This window comes from Eublepharis macularius, chromosome 3, assembly GCF_028583425.1.
Source record: "Eublepharis macularius isolate TG4126 chromosome 3, MPM_Emac_v1.0, whole genome shotgun sequence".
Classification (NCBI taxonomy): domain Eukaryota; kingdom Metazoa; phylum Chordata; class Lepidosauria; order Squamata; family Eublepharidae; genus Eublepharis; species Eublepharis macularius.
In genome coordinates this window covers 181,837,875-181,864,831 of record NC_072792.1, presented here as the reverse complement: position 1 = coordinate 181,864,831, position 26,957 = coordinate 181,837,875, and the positions used below count along the sequence as shown (strand labels likewise).

The 26,957-nt window shown below is 47.7% G+C and overlaps 1 protein-coding gene across 1 annotated transcript in view; it reads right to left on the bottom strand.

Annotated features, from left to right (window-relative positions):
* ARHGEF17 (Rho guanine nucleotide exchange factor 17) overlaps window positions 1-26,957 on the bottom strand; it is a 242,875-nt gene that overhangs the window by 7,336 nt on the left and 208,582 nt on the right. The window contains exons 9-19 of the mRNA XM_054974489.1: window positions 24,310-24,395; window positions 22,833-22,951; window positions 20,741-20,954; window positions 19,256-19,329; window positions 16,422-16,615; window positions 14,485-14,735; window positions 9,744-9,993; window positions 8,592-8,678; window positions 7,517-7,584; window positions 6,590-6,738; window positions 541-715 (exon numbers count right to left, since the gene is read on the bottom strand). Of these exons, the coding sequence (XP_054830464.1) occupies window positions 541-715; window positions 6,590-6,738; window positions 7,517-7,584; window positions 8,592-8,678; window positions 9,744-9,993; window positions 14,485-14,735; window positions 16,422-16,615; window positions 19,256-19,329; window positions 20,741-20,954; window positions 22,833-22,951; window positions 24,310-24,395 (1,667 nt within the window). The remainder of the gene's footprint in view (window positions 1-540; window positions 716-6,589; window positions 6,739-7,516; window positions 7,585-8,591; window positions 8,679-9,743; window positions 9,994-14,484; window positions 14,736-16,421; window positions 16,616-19,255; window positions 19,330-20,740; window positions 20,955-22,832; window positions 22,952-24,309; window positions 24,396-26,957) is intronic.

Below are 26,957 nucleotides of genomic sequence, written 5' to 3'. Positions count from 1 at the left end.
CTCTGGTTCAGTATGAGGCACCATGCATGGAGAAGCAGGAGCAAGTGACAGAGTGGGAAATCTTTCCCGGTCCCATGTGATGAAATTTACCTTGAGTGGGAGTGTCTCGCTCAAGGATACCTTGTCAGCTTTGTAGAGCAATGTGGATTTGAACCTGGGTCTAAGGCCAAACCTCTACCATAAAGGTTCTCGGCTCATGCTCTTAGCCACTAAGCCGCAACAGCCGGTCTCGAGGGAAGCAGATATCAGAAGATATTTCCCATAAATTCATCCCATTCTGACCCAAACCCGGCACAAGTTTGTGGCTCCCGACAACGGCTTTATTGACCATACTGCAGAAGCTCATTTCACCTTTTTACTGTCAAAGGTATTAGAGAACCAAGAAGGAAACCCTACACTGTAAGGCAACCTACATACATCCCCCCCCCCGCATTGCCCCCAACATCAAACACTGCGATTGGTCAGATTGCGCTCTAGCCAGAGCATCCCCAAATTACGTCTTTGTGAGTAAGGACATCGACTCCTGGCTCTAGGTCTTACCTGCCAACATCTTGTGGACTGGAGGGGTGACGTCCACTTCGGCTAGTTGCTCGTAACTGGTAGGGTGGTAAAGCCTCACTTGGGCGCTGCCCTGGAGGGTCAGCCAGACGCCCACGCTGGAACTCACTAGGCAGGTCACGCTGCGGCTGCTGTCCTGACCGACGTGGAACGCGTGCTGGACAAGGGAGGGAAGAGATCGGGTTGAAGCCATCCAGTTCACTGTTTCTCCAAGGGGAAACCTATCCACCTAGTGCATTTTCATCCAAGGAGCTCAGGGCAACATACACAGTTCCATTTTGCCCTCACAACAACCCTGTGAGGTAGGCTAGGCTGATTGAGAGTGAATGGCCCAAGGTCCCCCTGTTAGCTTCGTTACTTTGGATGGTCGCAGTGCCTGGCCTGGAATCAAGCCATATCATTTGCCCCTTGTTCCTCTCCATCTCCAAACCCTCGGTCTCAGCAGGAACTGTAGAAGCCAGGAATCAACCACATCCTAGGAGCAGGGTCAGGTGGGGGCAGCAGACCCCTGGGACAGCAGGAGGTGAGAGCCCGAGACAGCTGCCCAGTTCACGGAGCAGCTGGATGGGCTGTGGACAGGGTGCTTGGGTCAAGGCTGGTTAACAGGGGAAGGTCGGGAAAGTCCTTGGTCAAGCAAAAGACTGCAGGCAGGGGCCCTGGAGGTGTAGCCACTCCAGGCTAGCCTGACCCCCCGTGCCTGGGGGAGATTTGAAAAGGGTGCAGTTTGAAGTAGGGACATGGCAGTGTGCCTCTTTTGGGGGCGTTGCTTGGAGGAGCTACGTGACATCTGCTTGCAATTCCAATCAGTGGCTAGAAACCAACCCTGTGGCAAATCCATCACAGCTTCTGTGCAGTTTGTTGCAAGCGACCGAGCTACTCCATGACAGGATGATCTTTGCTGAGCCTATTGTGTCCTTCTACCCAGCCGGCCACAGCCCCAACCCGTTTACCCGAACAACTGTGCAGACTGACATTAGGAGGATCAGAATCACTGACTCTTTACTTCCCTCTGTGGTGGTGGAAGAGCGATACAGAATGCGGGCGAGGGTCTGCCCTTGTGGAGATGGTACGGTGGAGACAACTGAACATGTTTTGCTCCACTGCCGATTTTACATGGGAATCCGTACAAAGTTTATCTTTCCTTTCCTAGGTAGGCTTGTGGGTTGTTCTGTTATGGAACTTCCTAGTAAATTTCTTTGAGGCGTCAACCCAGTAACTACTACTTTGAGCCTGCCTGTGGGGAGAGCGGACTACAAATTGAAGAAATAAAATAAAAATAAATAAATAGTTTCCTTGAAGCAGCTAGTAAAATTCATAAGCAAATAGTATGTCATGTAATGATTAGTAATACAGTCAGGGCTTTTTTTCAGCTGGAACGTGGTGGAACAGAGTTCCGGCACCTCTTGAAAATGGTCACATGGCTGGTGGCCCCACCCCCTGATCTCCAGACAGAGGGGAGTTTAGATTGCCCTTTGCGCCACGCACCGCTGCACAGAGGGCAATCTAAACTCCCCTATGTCTGGAGATTGGGGCGGGGCCACTGGCCATGTGACCATTTTCGCCGAGGGCGATTTAAACTTTAAAAAACTCCCCTCTTATTCCAGCTGACCCAAAGTAATGTCATTGTGCAGTCCTGAGTTCCACCACGGAGTTCCACCACCTCTTTTCCCAGAAAAAAAGCCCTGAATATAGTATTACATTAGTAATGTAAGAGTATGTAACGCAATTGATTTTTCCTTTCCTTTCCTAGTACAGCTCTTTTGGCCATAGCTTTAAGCCTGATCTTACGTTAACAAACAAACAAACAAAGACCGGAATACTAAAACTACTATTGCCAATATAGTGATAAAAGAATTTCACTCCAGTCACAAACATTTCCTACTTTTAGGCTGGGTTACTAAAAGGTAAGATGCCAGTGACCTGGTTATGTACGGGTCCTTATCTTGTAAAAGAAAAGAAAAGCCCTGATTAATATTTGTGAGCTCATTCTTCTCAGATATTGGAGTAATCCATCTTGGTCTCTCCTCACTGAAATTCGGGCATTCAATTACTAGGTGAGCCAAGGTTCCTATCTTCCCTGTATTACAGAAGGCGAGCCCCCCCCCCCCGACTTACCGGGGGGGCCCGTTTTGCTGCCGACGGGGCCGCACGGGAGACTCGCGGCAGGACTTCCGGGCCGCGGGCTGCGCTGGGGCCCTGCGCAGGCCACGGCCAATCGTTTTAAACCTGGGCGCCCAATCGGGCGCCCAGGTTTGCTGGGAGGGGGCGGGGCAGGCGCGGCCAGCCGGTTCTCCCTCAGGTCCGGCGGCCGGGTATTTATCCGGCCGCAGCCCGGCTTGGCCCTCAGTCTGCGCCGGCCCCGGGACGTGCGAGCTTCAGAGGAGCGTCAGAGGAGCGACGAGGAGTGGAGCAGCGGCGAAGTCCGGAGCAGGGAGGCACGCGGCTGCAGCAAGGGTCCGAAGCTTGGCTTCTTCCCTTGTGAGCCTGATCGGGCCACATCCCTTCAGCTCCGGTGAAGACTCCGAAGCCCGGAGCGGGGTGGCACGTGGCTGCGGCAGGGGAAGCTGGGGCTGAGCTTCGTCCCTCCGCAGCCTGAGCGCCGACCCTTCGGCTCCGGCGAAGACCTGCTGGAAGGCAGGAGCAAGGAGGGCGGCGCTGCAAGCCCGGAGAAGGGGAGAAGAGAGAGAGAGAGCTGCTTCGTGGGGGTGGGGGGCTTTCCTCCGTCCCGCACAAGGAACGCCTGTCGCAGGGGAGTCCTTGATTCTTGGCAGGCTCTGCTGCCGTCCCCTCTAGCCGGCTAGGATGGCCCCCAAAAAGGGGATCGAGGCCTCCAAAAAGGGGAATGGGGCTGGGCCCAGCAACCCCCGGGGGGGCAAGACTGCTGGGCGAGCCCAACCGCGTGGCAGCTGCCCATCGTCGGGCAAACCCCCCCGCGGGGGGGTGGCCAAGGGTCCGGGTGGCTCTGGGCAGGCCCGGAAAAAGGCCAGCAGGCCTCCCAGGCCCAGCCCGGCTACCCCGGGGGCAGGACGGGCTAGGGGTGCCAAGTTACCAGTGGCAGGGGGGCCAGCTCCATGCCAGCACCCTCTGGGGCAAGGGCCCTCTCCAAGGGGAAGGGGCCAAAACCCCGGGCTGGGGGGGAAGTGGTGGCTCCAACCCCCGCGTCCGGCGACGCCATGCAGAGCATCGCCCGTGCTCTGGAGCTCCTCACGGCGCGAGTGGACAGCCTGGGGGGCTCTGGTCAGGGGGCGGCTCCTGCCCGTCCTGCTCCCTCACCGACCAAGAGCTCCCAGCCCAGGGAGGACAGAGCAAGAAAGAGGAGGGCTGGGCCTCGTCACCGTGTGGCAGCATCTTCGCCCAGCTCTGAGGGGGCCAGCAGCAGCGAGCGGCGCCATCCGGTCAAGAAGAGGAAGTCATCCCACAAGAGGCGCACCCGGCGCGCGCGGCTTGAGGAGTCAGACAGCGATTGGAACTCAGGTGAGTCCTCGTCGGAGGATGATTCCCTAGGGGACGATTACTGGGAGGTGGCGGCCAAGGTCCCAGGGCTCCCTGACTGGGCCCGCCGGCGGAGGTCGCGGGGCGGGAAGGGCGAGGGCGCTCCCACTGAGGTTTGGGGATGCGAAGGGGAAACCCCGGGCCCTTCCTTTCTGGATGACAAGGACCCCCCCGGGATCCACCTCGCCCGCAAGGCCCGCGAACGTATTTTAAATGGGTTTTACGTGGACGTTCTCTCCTTGCTACGGCCAGAGGCGGAGGATGGGAGGTCCAGCCCCGCCGCCAAGCGCGGCAAGCGGCGCGCGCGCAGGGAGTTGGCGGAGCGCTCGTTTTCCAACTGGCTCGAGGGCTTCACGGTGTACATGGGTGTAGTCCAGGCAGCTTATCCAGACAGGGGTTGGCATCTATCGAACCATCTGGGTAACGTGCTCCGGGCCCGGGCCCTGGCCGGGGAGAGTGCGGCCATGGACTATGACGAGGCCTTCCGCAAGAGGGCCTCCCACAACCCCAGGGCCAGGTGGGACTTGATCAGCCAAAAGCTGTGGCTATGGCTGGTGGGCCCCCACATCAAGGGAAAGGGGGACCTCCCCTGGCCCGGGCGTTGGGCTGCACGCCGGGATCGTTCCCGCGGCCTGTGCTGGGAGTACAATCAGGGCAGGTGTCATCACTCGAAGTGCAGCTTCGAGCACAACTGTGATGGATGCGGGGGCCCCCACCCGCGACCATCCTGCCCCCGTGGCCAAGCGGGGTCACAGCCCTTTCGGGGGGGGCCGATCCTCCACCAGCACCTCCCGCAAGGATGGAGGATCGGCCCCTAGCACCTCCCAGGGCGCAGGTGCGGGCAACTGAGACGCCTCCTGGGCATCAGGGCCTGGCCCCCACCCCGGTACGGCTGCAGGCCCTCGCTCCCCTCTTGGAGCGCTATCCTGACCGTTTCGCGGCCAGGTACCTCTGGGAGGGATTTTCCTCCGGTTTCCGCATCCCCTTCACGGGGCCACGTGTGGCCACCACATCGGGCAACCTCAAGTCCGCCTCTGGGATGCCAGGCGTGGTGGCGGCAAAAATTGCTAAGGAGGTAGCTGCAGGCCGCGTCGCAGGCCCATTCCCTCGCCCGCCTTTCCCTAACTTGAGGGTCTCCCCGCTGGGGGTGGTGCCCAAGAAGGCGCCAGGCGAGTTCCGCCTGATCCACCACCTGTCATACCCCAAGGGGTCGTCGGTCAACGACCTCATCCCGCCTGAGCTGTGCTCGGTAAAGTACTCCTCATTCGATCATGCGGTCCGCTTAGTGCAGGGCTGCGGGGCAGGGGCCCTTATGGCCAAGTGCGACGTGCAGTCCGTTTTCCGCCTGCTGCCGGTGCACCCCCTCGATCACTCGCTACTGGGGTTCAAGTTCCAGGGGATGTGGTATTACGACAAAGCCATGCCCATGGGGTGCTCTATCGATTGCGCCGCATTTGAGACCTTTAGTACATTCCTGGAGTGGGCTGCCAAGGGCCGCATGGGTTCCCCCCATGTCTGTCATTACCTTGATGATTTTTTGATAATGGCTCCCCCCGGGTCCCCGGCCTGTGCTAACCACCTCAGGGTCTTCCAGGATTTGGCAGTGGAGCTGGGGGTCCCACTTGCGCAGGACAAGACCGAGGGCCCCACGACACGCCTTACATATTTGGGCATCGAGCTGGACTCGGTGGCCGGGGTGTCTCGTCTCCCGGGGGATAAGTTGGCTCGCCTTACGGAGCTTATTACGGGCTTACTGCACCAGAAGAAGTGCACACTCAGGGAGGTCCAGTCGGTGCTCGGGCACTTGAACTTCGCCTGCAGGGTCGTCTCCCCCGGTAGGGCCTTTTGCGCCCGCCTTGCTAGGGCATGCAGGGGGGTCAGGGCCCCTCACCATTTCATCAGGCTTAACAAGGGCATGAAGGCTGATCTCTGCGTGTGGCTCAGCTTCCTGCGGGGCTTCAACGGGGTCTCCATTTGGCAGGCCCCCCTGGACTTGGGTTCTGACTTACAGGTACACTCTGACAGAAACATTTACGTTCTGAAAAGGGAATTTTCAAAAAGCAACCTTTCATTTCCAGAGTTAGTACAGCATTTAATCTAGCAGCCAAGAAAATATCTCGATATCGTGGTATCATCACGGACTTTAAATATGCCGGTAAAGTATCTGGAGGTTCGAGCAACTGATTTTTAAATATTAATTACCGGGGATTTTATAGTCTAATTTATGTATAAATTATGTTTTATGTTTTGTAGTTGTAAAGTGCACCCAACTTGTGCAAAGACAGATATGCCCAGAGATATCCTGCAAAGCAACCAGGACTGAAAGCTGAGGCAGCCTGAACCACTGGATTGGAAACGGGAGGTAGCCAGCGAGAAGAGTACAGACTGTTTCCAGTGACGCACCTTTTCACTTGGAATGCTTTTGGTTCCAGCAGAAAAGGATGTGATTGTGGGCAGGTGCTTACCCAGAGGAGAGGAAAGAAGAGGCAGGGATGGAATATAAAAGGGAGGCGAAGTGGGCGTTTGGTGCCCTTCCTACCTCTTGCTGTAGGGTAGACGTGCTCAGGACAATAACTCGATTCTGGCATCCACACCAAAGCTTCCGTGCCACTGCCACCATCTTCGTTACGGGGCTGCCCGGAGAGCCCAACGCAAGGGATTTGGCATTCTGAGGGTCCCAGAAACGGCCTGCAAAAGAGCAACGGGTTCAAACAGACCATCAATCGACTTTGATCCTCATACCTTTCGATTGCGGATGGGACGGTTAAGAAGTGAATGCCAAGAAGGCCGAGGGGGCTGCGAATCGTGATCAATCTGGCAGACAGTTAAATTTTGTGCCTGCCGCTGACTCTGTCCCTCCCCCAATTCAGGGACAAAAGTGGTTGTGTCCCAGATATGCTGAGCTTCTAAAGCTCTTGGACAGCAATCGAGACTCTGCGTTTTGATACCATCTTGCTCTCCTCTTCAAGCTGCGAATGTGAAACCTGATAGAATAGGGCATCTCGGGGCGAAGCTACAAGTGACGAATGACACTTGAACGGCAAGTGTATTTCTCCCTGTTCACTTGCACTCCATTCAATCCACTTGCTGTTCAAGTGTCATTTGTCACTTGTAGCTTGGCCCTCGGTCACAGTTCCTATCACTGGCCACTTCTGGAGAGGTTATTATATATTTACTTCATTTATACCCCACTTTCCTCCCCAGTAGGGACCCAAAGTGGCTTACGCCATTCTCCTCGCCCATTTTATCCTCACGACAACCCTGCGCAGTAGGTTAGGCTGAGGGTTGAAACTGGCCCAACATTACCCAGCAAGCTTCCTCATGACGGAGTGGAGATTTGAACCTGGGTCTCCCGGATCATAGTCCGACTCCCTTACCACTACACCACACTGGTTTCCTGGTTTTTCCATTCCCATCTCCTAGGGTAACCCTTCCTTAAAAAGTCATTACAGTGAAACGTGGTTACCTGCTTCTCTTTGATAGGCAATGAGCTCCCCATTGGCCAGTGATACAAACACCTGGTTATCCAGATACCTGTAAGGAAAGAGAAAACGTAGATGTTGAAAGAGCAACTGAGTGGCATCTTTGGCTGGAGGGCTACACGGAACTAAGAGTAACTCACAACTTTGTAAACGATACTAATCTCTCCTCCTGTTGTGGTTTCCCCCCCTTTTCTCCTTGCTCAGGAAAGACATGTGGTTCGCTTCTCCTCCTCTGCTTTATCCTCACAACGGCCCAGCAAGGTAGATTAAGCTGAGTGACTGGGCTTCTTGGATGAGTGGGTAAATGCTGGCCTCCCTGGCATAATATAACAGTCTAAGCACTAACCTACACTGAGCCTAGAAAAGACTTAAAATATGTATTCTTACTGACCTAAACACAGTCAAATGGATTGGGTGACTGATTCTCCTGGAACCCAAATTATTCAGAGCTTTGACTCTTCTGACTGAAATGTTTACTATTTGATGCAAGTGGTAGGCAGGGCTCATTTTGAGGGGGCATGTGCAGGAACGCAGTTCCCGAAAGAGGTCACATGTCACGTGGCCCTGCCCACCTGACTCTCGGTCATTTAGGCCCGTAGGGTAAAACTTATACAAAGTTTTGCTGGCTGCCACAAGTTAACTGCAACACATACCTCTTGATGTAACCCACCAAGAAGTCCAGATACCAAGAAGTGAGCCCAAAGGTTGCAAGCTTTAAGAGTATTGCTGGGTACGTTTTTTAAAAAAACAAATAGACAAATGAATAATTCTCGTTCAACGACTGAATTTTTATCTGGGTTAGACTGTGTTAGACCACAGTTGAAGGTTTGCATGATTCAATTCTCTTTTATAGAAAGATGAAAAATCCTTGCAAGAGCTCTTCTCCCTTACACACTTGTTTTCTATGAGCAGGGAATTTTATACGGAAGAGCATTTGATTACGCAACACCCGTCCCCACACACCTTCAGTGCAATGTAATACAGCCCAGACACGTTCACACAAAAGCATACGAGACCTCAATCTTTCTAAGTCTTTATATGCACAGCTCGGATACTTACAAGATGCACGTCACTGAAGCCGCGTGTTGCATTTTCATACTGTTCTTCCTGTTGCGGATGTTGTCTGAGGATTGGTAGACGTGTATGCTGCAACACCAAACAGCAGAGGAGCGCATGAGATCTGGCTGGTTCAGACATAAGTGCTGTAATGCTACGCTATGTTTGCAAACTCCGGAAGCAAAACGTTGCTTCTTCAGTTAAACAACAGGATTTGAGCCTGGTGGCACCTTAGAGACCAACAAGATTTTTAATATATAAGCTTTTGAGAGTTAAAGCTCCCTTCTTCAGGGACTCAGGTATCTGAAGAAGGGAGCACTACATCTCGAAAGCTTATACACTAAAACTCTTCTTGGTGTCTAAGAGGCCACCGGACTCCAATCCTACTCTTTTACCACCAACCAACTCGGCTACCTACCTAAAACTTTCTTCAGTTAAAAGCTTCAACTGTGGCTCAGAAGAACATACCCCACAAAACTTCCCCTTTTGTCTAAGTAATTGCAGAGATTTTCACTGTTCAAAGACTGAGCCTTCTCTCTCTATCTTGGAATGTTTTGGAACATTCTGTGACCTCAGAGCATCCCAGCAAATGGCTGAGGAAGCTTGAAGAAAACCAACAGCCATGTTTTAGCTTATTATATAACAACAACAACAACAACAACAACAACAACAACAACAACAACAACAGCTCTTATATATCGCTCTTCTAGACACATTATATAGAAGGGAAGGTTTTCTAATGATGTCCTTAGCAGTCTAATCCCACAACTGACCTTTTACATTTATTTTAAATTTATTTAATTTATGTTATTTTACATAATGGTACAATCAATAGGACGAGAGAACATCAAATAAACAATGTAACAGGTCTAGGACTGCGGAAACCTGAAACAAGGTGCAAGTATTAAACTTCATGTGTTAAACAGTGCAAGAAATGGTGCTATGTATGTGGAAATATAATGCAGTGAAAGCATTATAAAAGTATACAGCAGCAGATAATACATATTGGTACGGTAGTATAGTCCACAATCCCATTCCCTGTATTGAAATGTCTTCCTGAATCATTGTTTTTTTTAACTGTTTTTCCATATCATTCTGTTATAATGCAGCCCTACTGCCTTTATAAGAATGCCCTCTGAACAGTTCTGCTCCTACCAGCCGTCCTCTGTCCCCAGCCACATAGAACTCTGATAGGCTTCCGGATCGACGCTCAACAGATCTTCCAAGCTGCCCCTGGTGAACGACCCTCGACTTGACCGCCTCATGGCCCGGCCGTCCATGGGGCTCTCGCTGTTCCGGTTCTGAACAAAAGTGCTGGCGATGGGGAGGAAGGAGGCAGAATCTTGCTCCTCTTCCGAGCTGGTGGTTTCTGCCGTCACATCTTTAGAGCTTGGGATTTCCTCATCTGGCCAAGGAGAATGGACAGAAATATACATATTCATAAATAAAACTTCTGGACATACAGAATCACAGAGTTGGAAGGGGCCATACAGACCTTCTAGTCCAACCCCCTGCCCAATGCAGGATGAGCCTAAAGCATCCCTGACAAGTATTCATCCAGCCTCTTCTTGAAAACTGCCAGTGAAGGGGAGCTCACCACCTCCCTAGGCAGCTGATTCCACCTTTGAACTACTCTGATTGTGAAAAAAGTTTTTCCTAATATCCAGACGGTACCTTTCTGCATGTAATTTAAGCCCATTGCTTCGGGTCCTACCCTCTGCTGCCAACTGGAACAGCTCCTTGCCCTCCTCCAAATGACAGCCTTTCAAATATTTAAAGAGAACAATCGTGTCCCCCCTCAATCTCCTCTTCTCCAAACGAAACATTCCCAAAGCCCTCAGCCTTTCCTCATAAGGTTTAGTGCAGAAATGAGCAAACTGCACCCTATGGTATATGTGTGTTTGTGTCACACTCAGCCCACAGGAAGTTTTCAATTGGCTCTCAATGTTTGCCAGCAGCATTGGCCAGCTAAGCAGCAATAGAGCTGACACTCCCGTCAAACTGTTAAGTGGCTTGGCGATCATAAAGAGCCAGTAAAAGCAGAAGAGTGGAAGAGGAACCACATTTGGGTCCCCCCCCCAATCTGCTTCTGGGGGGCTGTGTTTTGGATGTCAACTTTTCCTGTTTCCAGTGGCACCAGATGCCTGCATGGCCCCAAGCAAACTGAGGCTGCACCCGACGTGCAAGGGCATTGTTTATCGAAATGCCCTTGATACTGGGGAAGGCAACGGCAAACCACCCCGTAACAAAAGTCTGCCAAGAAAATGTTATGATGCGACGTCCCCCACATGGGTCAGTAATGACTCGATGCTTGCACAGGGGACTACCTTTACCTTTATAATCTCATACTATGTAATCCACCTTGAGTGTCAGTGAGAAAGGTGGACTATAAATGACATTAAATAAATAAATAAATAAATAAATTCAAGCCCTCGGCTGTGACGTTCCCTAGCAGATTCCAGACAAGTGGTTCCAGTTCACCCTAACCTACTCACAAGGTTGTTGTGAAGATAAAATATGGGAGAAACGTGTAGGCTGCTCAAAGGAAAAGTGGGATAAAAATGTGCTGTATAGATAGATTGTCGCTCTCTCCCTAAACTAGTATTTCCTGATAGGGAAAGAATAATTATGTGGCTAAGAGCTGCTGGGGGGTGGGGTAGTCAGGAGAAGAGGTCTACATTTTAAAAAATTAGCATTGTTTTAGATCTGGATTACTGGGAGAGCATCTGCTTTGTTGTATTGTCGAAGGCTTTCACGGCCGGAGAACGATGGTTGTTGTGGGTTTTCCGGGCTGTATTGCCGTGGTCATGGCATTGTAGTTCCTGACGTTTCCCCAGCAGCTGTGGCTGGCATCTTCAGAGGTGTAGCACCAAAAGACAGAGATCTCTCAGTGTCACAGTGAGTACCTGGGTGAGTACCAGTGAGTACAGTGTCTCACTGTGACACTGAGAGATCTCTGTCTTTTGGTGCTACACCTCTGAAGATGCCAGCCACAGCTGCTGGCGAAACGTCAGGAACTACAATGCCAAGACCACGGCAATACAGCCCGGAAAACCCACAACAACCATCATCTGCTTTGTTATCTTGAATTTTGCGCAGTGGCTTTACCAGCTTGGGATTTTGATTCTGGTTTTGTTTTTTGGGACCCAATTTTTTCAGGAACTGGAACACCTGCTTGGCAAAGGCAGGTTGCTTTAAATTTTAAAGGGTTATTATTTTCTAGACGTGGATCTACTTTCACAGAATAAAATTAAATTTCACAGAATAAAAAAAAAATTAAAGGAACTAGGCACTGCCAAATTGTTTGCTGGGCGAACTTTCTCTTCCCCGCCCCGTCCCTGCCCCAGAACCCTCCCAAAATTCTGGGAGATTAATTACTGTTACTTCCAGAATTTTGGAAGAGTTCCAACTCATTTTGGGCATAGTTCAAATGTTTGTATTTCTCAATTGGGTTTTTAGATTTTACGGGTTATTATTGTTATTGTAAATTTTATTGTACTTCTGTTTACTATTTCTGATGTTGTTACCCACCCTGAGCCTGCTAAACTAAACTAAACTTGAGCTGACCTGAAGCAATAATTTTGGCTGTATTTTTCGCCAAGATAAACTTGACCCCTAGTGTGTGTGTCTATGGGGAAGAATTAAAGCCCTCCAGTCTTAGTGTCTTTATGCTAATCCAAATTGGGCCCTTTGAAGTTGCTCTTTACTGTTAAAGTAAATGTTAGGGGATTCATGGATTGCAATGTCAATCATAGATCCCCAATATAACAGGTACTTTGGACCTCATTTACAGTCACCCCATGTCTGGGCAGCACCACTAGCGAATTCCAGGGTGGCCACAGACTGCGCAACGTTTGGGTATTTACAACCCAATAAAAAAGTCAGATGGACGGAAACTGGTGAATAATTGCAGGGGTTTATTTACGTTTTCAAATATTTCTAAACTGCCTTTCCCAAGAAGGAAGCTCAAGAATCATTTCTTAAAACGGCTTTTTAATGCAAGATGCTCCTGGTAGAGAAAGAGAGATGTTTGGAAGCGGTGTAATAGTAATGCAGATTAGAATATATTATACTAAAGCAACACACACGTATTCTAGTGAACTTCTGAACTCTGCATGAACTCTATTGTGGTTTTTTTTCTCACTTGTTGTATAACCAACACAGGTGTACTTTCATCTTTGACAGCTAATTAAAAATAGCGAACAGTATCTAGATTAATGTCCACCAATCACAGACTGGACCAAGGCTGATCTACTTATTTAACTCTTCCTGTCATATTTACTGAATTATAGTTATATTTTGCAAGTTTGATATAACGTCACTTTTGGGCAAATTGGCATATTATACAATAGAAAATATGAATATTTAATTAAGCATTAAACCAATCATAGTTTATCTATGCTATCATATGAAAAAGATCTTAGATTTTTGCATAATATAATCTATAAAAAGTGCCAACTCAGACAGTATGTCAGAGTTTTGAATCATATCATTGTATTGTATGTTATGGGAATCTTAATGCATTTCATAGAAACTTTTATTGTTTTAAACTTAGGAATTAGGAAATGTGAGCAAACCTAATTCTTATTGCTCTTCCATGCTCCATCTTTGTAGGATTTATATTGATACTCATCTATGTTTTGATAACTTGCTTCTTTAAAAAGATGAGAGTGTATCTCAATAAAAATGAATGAATAATACAGCAAAAGATTCATTGGTTTCTATATTTTCAACTCAAGAACATGGCAGATAGCATCAATCTGAAAAAAATAATGAATACTCCAACCACTAAATTTGAGAACTTACTAGACATAATAACTGCCACTCGAAAAGGACTAATATCCAAAATCTATAAAACCATTCTAGCTCATTCCACTCATAAAAACCTAAGTTGTCAACAGAAATGGTCCCAAGATTGTAATATAGATAATTCGGCAGAACAATGGAATGTACATGGAAAAATGGCTTCCCTTTTTCGAAGATATTGAAATTAAAAATCGTTGGCCAAACTTAGAGCTTTTCCATGCGTTGATAAGTTTATGAACGGCTGTAGATCAATTATTGGTGGATAATTGCACTTGCAAGACAGAGATGTTCCGCCAGGCATTTGGTGGGGGCTAGGCTGTCCTCTTGCCGGCCGTACCACTGAAGACCGTCCACCACTCATGCAGGAGCTCATAAAGTGTGACGCAAGAGCCAAGCCCTGTGCCTAAAATGCTGAATTTTAATATTTATACCCACCATTCGAGAAATTTTAATGCACATGGAATAATGTTTTTAAATGTTAATTTATCATGTTTTTATTGTTTTAAATTGTATGTTATAAATTGTATGTTGTTACACCGCCCTGAGCCCGTCCAATGGGGAGGGTGGTCTAGAAATGTAATAAATAAATAAAATAAAAAATAAATAAAGTACAGTAAAATTTCTTTATGGATGTGTACTATTGACTGTTTACCAAGTATGTATCATAAATTTGTCTGATGTTATCTAAGCAACTTATTGTATACTTTTTTGTATAATGTAAATGTTCAATTAAAAAAATAAACTCTAGAAGGACTCTGCGTGTCTCGAGGGGGAAAGGTTTTGCAAGAAGAACACTATACATAATTTTTGTGCTGATAAACAGCACTGTTTTAAAAAAGCAAGTTCTATTTTGCAGGTCTTAACTAAGTGCTGAAAGCTGTCCAAGAGTAAAGATAAATCTTTGTTCTGAGACAGTGGAAGCATTAGTTAGATGCTGATAAAAGTCTGTTACAGCGGGACACTCAGCTTACAAACAGTGGCATGGCGATCAGATGTACTGGGGAAGTTGAGAGTCTTGGGCAACTTACTAGCCCTCAGCGTGTCTATCCTCTTTGAACTCTTACTGGCACGGGGAAGACTCTTAACTCACTTCCAAAGCTGGAGGAGATGGTGGAATGGCTGGCTTGGCTCTGGAGGGTGCCGGAGGGGCTCGGCGAAGATTCGTCATCAGTGTCGTCGCTGTCGAAGGGGACCAGTTCTCGATTGGCGCTGTCCACTGGCTCCGAGAGCTCCAGCGAAGACCCAGAAATGGAGATATGCAAGCACTGTTGTGGTCCGGGCTCATCCGGCGTTGTGTGGGCCGGTTCGGAGGATGGGCTGGTCAGAGACTCGGGCCGCTCCCTGGGTACCCGACAGGTGGAAAGAAAGGAAGGAAGGAAGGAAGGAAGAAAGGAAGAAGCAAGCAAAAGTCAAACGTGTGTATCCGCCAACAAAGCACCAGAAGGGAGGGCTAGGGGAACACAGGTAGGGGTGAAGTTGGGGAGGAATTCACAGGTCTCAGGAACACAGGAAGCTAAAACTGAGACCCGTGAACAATATACTCAAGGTTGGTGACCCTTACTGGAACAACCCACTTTGGACTGTGGAAGGAACCCTTCACCCTGACACACTATCTCTCTATATGCGGAGAGTTTTGTATATGTCGGGGTGCATTCAGACAGTCAGCCTGCTGTGGCACATTCCCAGTGAAAAGCTGCACCATTCCATTTGGCTGATTATGTAGCTCAGCTTGGGGAGGAAAAGATCTGCAACAGCTTCAGAAACAGCTGGACAGGAACAGACGGAGCTGTCATGTAAGCCTGACTGCATACCTGCCATTAGTGTGTATTTCCTTTTCTGTGCTGATCTCTGTTGTACACCATACTGGGTTTCTGAGAGTGTGTAAAATGTTGAACTGCAATGTACTCAGCCAAAGGGGGGAGAATCGTCTCCTATCTGCTAAAGCAAGCGTCCTTGACGGCCAGCTACAGCCAGCTCGGAATGTATCTTTCCCCAGAGAATGAAATGATTTCATCCTGTACTATGTCTCGTCTAAACTAATCAGTTCCCATGTAACTCTTTGGGGGTTTTGTGCCAGAATGCCAACGGACTCTATCCTGGGGCAGGAAGGTTCCCTATAACTAACACTGTCCTTTTTTGAATAGTCACTTCTGCCAATGCATTCGTATAGATCCCTTGGACTGTATAGATCTCTAATAAAAGTTACTTCAAGCAATGCACCTGAGTGCTTGCTGTGAGGGACTTGGGGGTCTACCTGCCAAGGACTGATAGAAGCTTTCTTAGCAGCAGGGGTTCTTCCTGGCCCTGCTACCTCCCACTCCTTCAGGGGAAGTGATAGGGATTGAGCCTAAGTCCTTCGGCAGGCACAACCTGCGCTCTGACATCCAGGTATGTCCTTCATCCTCAAATGGCTCTAGGCACAAAGTGGAGTAGTCCCCAGTCCCTTTCTCTTTATAAAAGCACTTTCCTGAACTACTGTGTAATAATATAGTCCCTATTTGCGTTATCAAAACGGCCTCCGGATAATTCTGTATTGTACAATTTACAAAATGATAAAAGCATGTGCATCCCTGAACGGCTCGGGCAAGCCATTCCCTAAGGAGGAGGCTACAACAGAGAATGCACATGTATAGGCAAACGTGGTTACACAACCAGTCAGCGTCGTTGGATAACCCTAGATCCAGAGGAGTAGCCATGTTAGTCTGCAGTTGCAAAATAGTGGAGTCCAGTAGCACCTTTAAGTCTAACCAACTTTATTGTAGTATAAGTTTCGAGAACCACAGTTCTCTTCATCAGATGCATCTGACGAAGAGAGCTGTGATCCTCGGAAGCTTATGCTGCAATAAAGTTGGTTTGTCTGAAAGGTGCTACTGGACTCTTTACTATATTGGATAACCCTGAGATCTAATGTTATGGGAACCGAAGGAAAACCTCTCTATTTACTTTCCTCACACCATGTCCTCCAAAACAAAACATCAGCATGTCTTATGGAATACGGCTGTTCCGAAAAGGTACTTGGGATCTCACCGGAAGGTTCTCTTCAGGCCGGGGACGGAGGCAATACAGAGGATTCGGGCTGAGCAGACAGCAATGCAGGCTTCCACGATGGGTTCCTTTCTGATGCTGAGGAGACAGACCTGCCCGACGTAGCCGTCACTGTTACACACCCACACCTCGTAGGTGTTCTCTGGACTGCTGTGGCTGGGCGAGGAGCAGGAGAACTGCAGGGGAGGCAAGGCGTGTGGGTGTTATGATTGCAATTTGTTCATCTTCAGCGAGGGAGATGACTAAAAAAAACTGATACTCCCTGGGCATTTCCACACGTTTTACCTTCTGCTGGAACATTGCGGAAGACAGCATCTTCATGCGCGAAATCGCGCCAGGAAGACGCTGTCATCGCAGAAGACGGCGTCTTCTCGTGCGAAATCACGCCAGGAAGACGTGATTTCGTGCAAAAAAATCCTGGCGTCTTCCTGGCGTGATTTCGTGCACAAAGATGCTGTCTTCCGCGATGTTCCGGCAGAAGGTAAGACATGTGGAAACGGCCCCTCTCTGCACAAAAGGTATGAGACATTCTGGGGAAGTGGAGCCGCCTCTGGGTAAGCCATAACAGTTATTTCAACAGTGCTGGAGAAACAATGGCGGCACCAGAAGGCAGAAAAAAAGAAAAACCATGTGCGAAGTGAAAGGGATTTATTAAGGTTGTTTTTAACCCTACTTGTTACACTTTAAGCTTCATCAGGGGATCTATTATAAAATACATAAAACATGATTTGTCAAATTAGAACAATTAGATAGTAAGGTTGGAAACATTAAAATATAATATGTAAATACCCATCTGAGCATGTTACAGTAATACTAAAATTTGATTTATATACTGCCCTTCAGGACAACACCCACTCAGAGTGGTTTACAAAGTATGCTATTATCATCCCCACAACAACAAACACCCTGTGAGGTGGGTGGGGCTGAGAGAGCTCCAGAGAACCGTGACTAGCCCAAGGTCACCCACCTGGCTTCAAGTGGAGGAGTGGGGAATCAAACCCTGCTCTCCAGATTAGAGTCCCGCACTCTTAACCACAATACCAAACTGGCTCTCAGGTTTGCCTTGAAAAAATTATTCTTTAACAACATCCAGAACTGCAACCATTTGTTATTTCCAGAACGGATGCAACACAAACATGTTTACATAGATAATCCAAAATAGAGTGCTAAAGGCCAACATGATAACATGCCTCCTATGGAATATTTTGAGTTTCATATTGAGCAATGGAATGAATAAGGTGGAGCTGCCTGTTTTCATGTATTTTATAATAGATCCCCTGACGAAAATTAAAGTGAAACGCGAAGGGATTTTTAAAAAGCGCTTAATAAATCCTTTCATCTTGCACCTGGTTTTTCCTTTTTTGGTCACTTCAACAGGACATACTTACCTGGTCTAGAAGGGCAATGCCCACAGGTGGACTTAGGCCCAGAAGCAGTGCGTCTGCTGCAAGGCCAATGATCTAGGTCCTCGCAACCAGCAGTGAACCAGCAGTTACCTCCTACAATAGTCAGATTGCAACCCGGAGCTCTGTCCGCTGAAGAGAATGTAGCTCTGGCATCTTCTACAGTCCCATTGCCCATCTTTGCCCCTCCCACTTGCTGAATTTACCCAACAGCAGGTGGAAGTAGACTGAGGGCCAAACTACAAGTGATGCCTGACACAGGTTGGACGCTTCCCTCAAGCTTTGATGGAAATGTAGGCAGCTCGGCAGAATGTTGGACAAGTGACCGTTGAAAAGTCCATTGGACAGCAGTTGGAGAGCCAAGCCGCAAGATCAGGATGCCTACATTTCCCATCAAAACTTGAGGGAAGCTGACAAGTGTCCAACCTGTGTCAGGCGTCACTTGTAGCTTGGCCCTCAGGGTGATGGGTCTAGGAGGGTGATTGGGTCTAAAAGGGGAAACTGCGGAGCTGTTGAAGAAATGGATGGTTTCCAGGCTGCTTCCAGACTAAAGGAAAGGGCTGGGGAGGGAAGCAGGGTCATCTCAACTGAGGAGAAAAACATTGCCCCTTACAATAGCCGAGGAAGCAAGCAGCCCATGGTTTTTAGATACTGCTTATGTGCAGTGGAGAAATGTGCCTTCACCAGCCAGGGAGCCTATTGCAAAAAAGGGTGGGGCTTTGAGGGTTGTTCTAATCTTGAAATCTAGTGTTGGGGCGATAGGATATAGATCCTATTTGTTTTTGTTCCTGCAATCTCCAGAGCTTAAGTGGTGATGGCATGCACTAAAGATAACAACAACAACAATTCATCTGAATACCTCTCTTCTGGTTTAGATTAGAGCTTACTCAGAGTGGTGAACAAAGTCAGTATGGTTATCCCCACAATGCAGCTGGGGCGCTGGACTGAGAGGAGTGGCTTACCGAAGGCCACTTGCTGAGCTCATGGCAGGAGTGGAAGTCGAACCAGCAGGGTGTTGCATCACAGCCCAGCTACTTAATCGCTACACTACATCAGATTTTTCTCCAAGCATGAAACTCCTCCTTCAGAATCACTAACCAGTTGACCAGGGGCTATCTTCTTTCAAAGAGCATTAGAATTACGTGAGCAACAACGAGAAGTGTTGAAGCGTCCTGTGGTTTTATTCTTCTAAACCATCCGCAAGCAAAAACGAATGCTTTCCTTAATACTAAAGAGACGTCTTGGTGAGCAGGTACTTCACCAGATTTCAAGACCAGAACAACCCTCAGAGCTCTATACTTTTCTGCCATGGGCTCCCTGGCTGGGGAAGGCACATTTCTAAGGCTCTGGGCAACGTTGACTCAAAGAGTGGCAGTAAACAGGGCTGGCTTGATTTGCAATGTCTAAACATACCTGCATCCCACTTCTTGTTTTCATGATGGGAATCGCCTTCAGGAATTCAGGATCCAGGCAGTTTTTGTTGGAAGCTGGTTATGGAGAGGGGGAAAAAAAGTTGCACAGACTCATCGGAATGGTGCTAATGCACAATAACCAGCAGCAGGCTTTTGTGTATATAAAAACTGGGCTGTAGCCTCCGTTTCCTTGCCTCCAGGCTGCAATGACATCACAGAATGTTCACCAAAGTGTCTGCTGAAGGTGAGGGTGGCAGCAATAGCATGTTAACAAATAGTGCAATTCATGAGACTGAAGTGAATGGTTAATGGTTAATTTCGCCAGGATTAAAATGCGGTCGCCTGCACATCAGTGACGCAGTGGTACTTATGGGGAAGAAATGGGGGGATTGGGAAACTTGGCCCCTCCATATAAGGGTAGGAACAAGGCAGAGAATATATTCCATGGTGAGCTCTCAGTTGGGCAGGGTCAGAATCCCACAAGGGAATTCTGCAGTTTCCATTGAAATCTTCTTTTTCGGAGCCACTGCTAAGAACTTAAGAACAGCAGACGGGGCTTTGAATATTCTGCCGTATGAAAATATTCTCTGCTCACAGAAAACTAGCAGGGAAGGCAGGCTACAAGTATTCTCCCCAACACCTAGTTTTATATGTGGAGGGAAATGCATGCTGTGCAGGAGCCGTCAATCATGTGAGCCTCCACCTGTTGCCTGAAGCGGTCTAGTCCGAAATCTGGTCTGCTAGCGCACCTGCTGTTTATAATTTAATTTAATTTAATTTAATTTAATTTAATTTATTATATTTATATTCCGCCCTCCCCGCTTTCGCAGGCTCAGGGCGGATAACAAATACAAACATGTTTAAAAACATTTAAAAACATTAAATAATACATTTAAAAACATTTAAAAACATTAAATATAACAATTCATGCTGCATAGTGGTTCATACATGCCTCTGTGTTTGCATAGGGGTGATGGTTTAACCCCCCCTTCACGGGGGGGGGCGGGCACTGCCTGGCGTTAGCCATATGCTTGGCAGAATAGCGCTGTCTTACAGGCCCGGCGAAATGCAAGCAAATCTTGCCGGGCCCTTGTCTCGCAAGACAGAGCATTCCACCAGGTTGGGGCCAGGACTGAAAAGGCCCTGGCCCTGGTCGACGCCAGGCGGGCCTCCCTAGGGCCAGGGACACTTAAAAGATGTTTTCCGCCAGAGCGGAGAGTCCTCCGGGGCTCATAAGCACAGGAACAGAGGACACCCACTCACCCTTACCTTTACATCTCCTGGAGCAAGTCAAGAAAGGCAGGCCAGGCCCAGAGGACCCCAGTGGATAGATCTCTGGGCCCCCTGGCCATTAGCATTAGCACCCAATCAAATGCTCTTAAAAGCATATGAAGCACAGTCCACAGCTGCTGCAGGCACAATTTTTTATTGAGGCTTCCCATATATCTGTTGGAAAGGGCTGTGCCTCATTTTCAAAGCCACCCACCTAGCTTCTTCTTGGTGTCCTCATAGGCTTGCTCAAAGCTCTGGCGAGCGTCGGGGTTGGGGAACTCGAAGAAGTAGGACTCGTTGCCGTCGGCCTTGGAGGCGGTGAGCTCCATTTTGTTGGGTGGGAAGGACATGGTGAAGGAGAGCGACTGCTTCTCGGCCAGCTCGCGGTGGATGGCAGCCATGAGATCCTTGATGACGTCGTCTAGATTCTGAGGAGGCAGGAAACACACCGGCTGCAATTAGTGGGGAGGAACGGCAGGTGGTCTGTGGAAGGCACAGCACAGCCCCATGGTTCTCATGCAGTGGTGGGCTGTTTGGGAGCTGATTTCGATTGAGAAAGAGCTTGTGATTGGCTCTTGCAGAAAAATACACCAGTTCGGTTTCCAGTATATAGGCCTTTTAAAGAGTAAAGTCCAGTTTGGCCCTAATGGAATGAAGTGTGAAGCAGTACATCCTAGGTTCAAATCTCACCTTTGAAACAAATTCACTGTGTCAAAGCAGCCACCCATCTACAGATGGGGGCTATGATACTGTCCTACCTAACAGGGCTGTTGTAAGGTAATGTGAATGGAGAACTGTCAGTACTGCGAAGAGTCATATAAATACTAAGTATTATTATGTTGCTAGAGGGGACACCTGCTCCGTCAGCCTATGCCATGCTCACTAAACTGCCACAATGTGTCTATATTAATTAATAACTTTGCTTATAACTCTTATTAATTAATTAATTTGCTTATAATTAATTTGCTTATACCTCTTATTAATTAATTAACTGCTTATTAATTAATAACTTTGCTTATAACTCTTCTAGACAGGTTAGTGCCCACTCAGAGCAATGAACAAAGTCAGCGTTATTATTATACCCACACTATAGCAGGGGAGCTGGGGCTGAGAGGAGGGGCAGCCGTGGGAGTCAAACCAGCAGAGTGCTGATTTGCAACCCAAACACTTAACCACTGTACTATAGAAGCTCACATAACCGTGTACTTATATAACACCCTTCTAGAGTGGTATATAACACTACTGTTTATAAAACCAACAGTGAAAAGCAGTGAATTAGTATTGTTCACTGAAGTTATAAACTAAAATAAAGAAGAAATAAGAACACCTATGAACAGAGCCCCATGGCGCAGAGTGGAAAGCTGCAGTACTGCAGCCCAAGCTCTGCTCAGGACCTGAGTTCGATCCTGGCGGAAGCCGGGTTCAGGTAGCCGGCTCAAGGTTGACTCAGCCTTCCATCCTTCCAACGTTGGTAAAATGAGTACCTAGTTTCCTGGGGGTAAAGTGTAAATTACTGGGGAAGGCAATGGCAAACCATCCCGTAAAAAGTCTGCCAAGAAAACGTCGTGATGTGACGTCCCCCCAATGGGTCAGTAATAACTTGGTGCTTGCACCTTTACCTTTAAAAACACCCACTTTCCCAAATAAAGATGCTTCTACCCTCCAGCTCATGATTTAATTCTGAGAGACTCAGAAGGGGAAGGAGATATGGGGGGAGTGAAACAAAATCTGTTGCTTATTTGTGCGTGCAAACAACGAATCATAAACATCTCAATGAAATTTGGGACCAGTGCTTTATTAAGCACAAGTTCCAATCTCATTTAAACTGGGCTGCTACATGTGTACATTTATTTTATTTTACTTTTACTTCATTTATACTCTGCCTCTTTGGGGACCAAAGTGGCCTATATAATAACAATAAGAAAATGAAGGATGACAACAACAGTTCATTTGTATACCACTCTTCCACACAAATTAATGCCCACTCAGAGCAAGGGGAGGAAGAGAAGCTGTATTTCATATAATGATTTGACCTAAACGAGACAATTACAAGATGGGTAGCCATGTTAGTCTATCTGTAGCAGTGGAAAAGAGCAAGAGTCCAGTAGCACCTATTAGACTAAGTGGTAGGGTATGAGCTTTCATGAGCCACAGCTCACTTCTTCATACTGAGAATCCAAAGAAGTGAGCTGTGGTTCATGAAAGCTCATACCCTACAGACAATTCCAGATCTTCAGATATTCTAGTCTCTAATACTCGACAGCTTCATTTAACTTTTCTAATCCATCAACGGGGACCGTTCTCACCTGATGGGGAAAGCTGAGGGTCTCAGAAAGCTTGCTGACTTGGCCAAGAGTGCTGAGGTCTTCATCCAGGCGGCAGATGGCTTTCTGGATGCTCTCGCGGTTGGTGGACTGAGAGGCCCCTGAAGTTGGAAGGAAATGGCACAGCGTTTCATACGGCTGAGCATTAGAGAAGGCAGCAACAGGCATCTCATGAATTTGGGCAATTCTGCAACATTTTCTGCATTTTGATGTACTTTAAAAAAAAGTATATATTTATTCTAATTTCTGGATTAAAAATACAATCCATAAAAATGAATTTATCAAACCAAGTAAGCAACTCGCCTACAGCTAATATTCCCCTTCTATTCTACAGCCAGAATGAGATACTGTATTGTCGAAGGCTTTCACGGCCGGAGAACGATGGTTGTTGTGGGTTTTCCGGGCTGTATCGCCGTGGTCTTGGCATTGTAGTTCCTGACGTTTCGCCAGCAGCTTTTGGTGCTACACCTCTGAAGAAGCCAGCCACAGCTGCTGGCGAAACGTCAGGAACTACAATGCCAAGACCACGGCGATACAGCCCGGAAAACCCACAACAACCATAGAATGAGATACTGTTTAGATTGTTAGATTACAACTTGGGTGGCCCAGGTTTAAATCAGTCAAGGCTTGAACCCCCCAAAAATCTCACCAAGGATGAAGGAAGCGGGGCCTTGCTAGGGAGGGCACCTCCCTCCCCCACGAGGGAAGGCACCGGTTTGGTACCCTTTACTCTCTGCTTCCTGGAAACAATTTAGACTCCTGTCCAGCAACTAGTATGGGTGGCAGGAGGTAGGAGACCAAGTTTACCCCCTGCCTCGCCCCAATCTTTTCACCACTGCTGCTTGCACGTCTTGAAAGACCCCTTTCTGGTGCAGCTTGTTTCCCTCTTAAGAACATGAGATCAAGCCTGCTACCTCAGCGCAAGAATCCTCGTCTAGAATCTTGCTTCCCACAATGGCCAACCCGAAAGCCTACAACCCTTGAACTAAATCGAAAGGTGGGGTATAAAAGTTCTAATAAACGAAAAAGCAGGACTTGGAAACCAACGCCTTTCTCCACTGCTGGTCAGTAGTGACTGGAATCGAGAGGTCCAGTGCTTCGGAACATGGAGGTTCCATTTTAGCCATCTTGCCTCAATGGATGGACTCCTCTTCTATGAATGTCTCTAAACTCTTTTCAAAGCTGCCTAAGCTAGAGGTAATTGTTGTATCCCGCAGCAGTGAGTTCCAGAAGTTAACCAGGCGTTTATGCTACCAGCGTTGTCCCACATTCCCTCTGTGCAGCCCCTCAAAGAAGGAAGAGGAGAATGAAGGCGGGTAAGATAAGCAGCTAGAGGACTGGGTCTTGAAGACTGGCCGTTATCTAACCTGAATTAGCCAACTTTGAATGGGGCACAGGCGGTCCTCAAAGCTGACCCCAGACTGACTACTGCAAGTTCCTTAGTGTAGCAGCTACAAACCTTTCACAATGTCTACGTCTTCCAGGGGCAACTTCCAGAGCAATTTGTACTTGCTGGTGGTGTCGATCACGCTCGCTGCTGTGTACCTAGAAAGGAAGAGACACTGCACTGAGAAGAGGCATTCTGTAATATTGAAAGGTGACCACTAAGTGGCGCTGCAGGCATATTTCTGAGGACCTAAGTCTGTACAGGCACGCCCCTTTTCATCTTCCTGCATTCTTTGCATGGTCTGTTAGGCTGGTGTTCTTGAGGGGAAGGGTCTGTCCTAGGCTGTAACTACTGCAGAGTTACAAACAAAAGCTATTACAGACGGGCTTTCTTTTGGATGAGTAGGGGCTTCAACAGATTGCCTGGCGGTGGGTAAGGACTTATGGCCGGTTTTGAGACAATGATCTTGAGCAGTGGATAAGGAGTATTTCTTTAAGGAACTTATGATGGAGAGATACTTGGCCAAAGCCAGCATGGGTCTCTATCCACCAGCAACTAAGAAAATGTATTAACTTTTGATTAGAGACGGGCACAAACCGAAATATGAACCAAAGTTCAGCCCGAACTGGGCTGGTTCATGGTTCGCGAACTGGCAATTCGTCAGAGCCCGTTTCTGACGAACTGCCATGAACTTTAGGCTAGTTCGTTTGGTTCGTTTTTTGGTTCATCACTGCAGACAGCCTGGCGCCAATCAATCAGTTTCCTAGGCAACAGGGGATGGACTTCCTGCAGACGTTCTGCTGACCCAGAAGTGACCTTCGGCTGACCCGGAAGTGACGATTTGCTGATCCAGGTATGATGTTTTCATGAACCAAATAAACCAGTTTGCAAACTGAGGCTGGTTCGTGAAAGTTCGTGGTTCATGAAATGCGACGAACCACGAACCGCATGGTTCTTTTTTTTCCAGTTCATGCCCATCTTTACTTTTGATACATTAGAAGGTAATTTGGTTCAAATAGAAGCCATCCACAGTTCACGGTAAAAGTTGTAATGAGGGCATTCCAATACCATGTGGGACAAAGACTTGACCTTTTTCAAGTTGCATTGACAAAGTCTATGAATAAAGCATATTATGGTATCTCCCATATAAGACCGTTGAAAGAGCAGCATTTAAATGTGCGAGCATAAATGCTATGCAATAGTGAGGAACAGTTAAGGAGTTTATTATTTATTTATTGATGTCATTTATAGTCCGCCTTTCTCACTGAAACTCAAGGCGGATTACATAGTGTGAGATTAGTACAATCAGTATCAAGGACATTTCCATACAGTATCAAGGACATGTAGGCTAAGATCATTGGAGACGGAAGGATGCCAAAGAACTGGGTGGAGCATACTCTCCGACCTCGTAGAACTGAGCTGGAGTAATCTAGATCTTTTATACGTTTCTTGATAATTAATAAATTTCACTTTTCCCAAGTCTCAGTATATCATATTACTGATTTTAAATAGTACTGCAACCCACCTTGAGCCCCTTTCGAAAGAAAGGCGGGCTAAGAATGTTGCAAAGAAATAAACAAATGAGCAAACCAAATAAATTTTCCACCGGTCATGTTTTTTCCTGGTGGGATGGTTCTGGATGTAATAATCTGTGTTCCTACTGAGTTCAGTGGGACTTATTCCCAAGGCAGTGTTGACAAAATTGCAACCTTGATAATCTTTCAGTGCATCGGTAGAAAGTAATGATATCCCACCCTGTTGACTGCACTGACTCAATTTATGTAATCCGCCTTGAGTCCCCTTAAAAAAGGCAGACTACAAATAACATAAATATCATACAATAAATACATGCCACGTGCTCGACCCCTGAGCTCAGATGCAACTAATACAACCCTGAAGAAGGGGGTTTACGTGCTCCAAAGCGATTTGGGAAATTATTACTCAGGGCCAAGTCTCGCTTTATAAAGATGTGCTCACAGGTTCCATAACTCTCAGTCATGGGGGTGGGGTCTGATTCAGACTGGAAGTGTGGTAAGCGGGAAGAGAATTCTTAAACCCATGCTGTTTTCCTGACTTGAAATGGCTCTGTTGGAGAAACTTACATGTACTGATGGCTACATGTCAGTTTCCCCAAACCATTCAGTAGGGTCATTTCAGGTCAGGAGAAACAAACAAACAAACAAACAAACAAACAAACAAACAAACAAACAAACAAACAAACAAACAAACAAACAAACAAACAAACAAACAAACAAACAAACAAATAACAGCATGACGAACCCTCTGCTTGCTACAGTCCCCATGCAAAGTGGGCCTTGGCACACCTGGGAAGCACAGCACTCGATGCCCTGTCTTTATAACTTGCTGCCCTGACCTGGATACCCTAAGCACGCCCAACCTTGTCCGATCTTGGAAACTAAATAGGGTTGGCCCTCATGGAGACCATCAAGGACGTCCAGGGTTGCATTGGGAAACCTCTTCTGCTCGTCTCTTGCTTTGAAAACTCTATGGGTTGCCATAAGCCAGCTATGACTTGACAGCACTTTACACATACATCACTTGTTTCTCAGCCCTCTGGGGCAACGTTCCCCTTACCCCATCAGGTGGGATCTAGGGGCACTGCTCCTGCACCTTTTCGCCTCTGCAAGAGGAAAGGACACCCTCTTCTACACCTCCTGACGCTGGTGGAATTCAACTTTGGCGGCAAAGGGGCTGTCAAG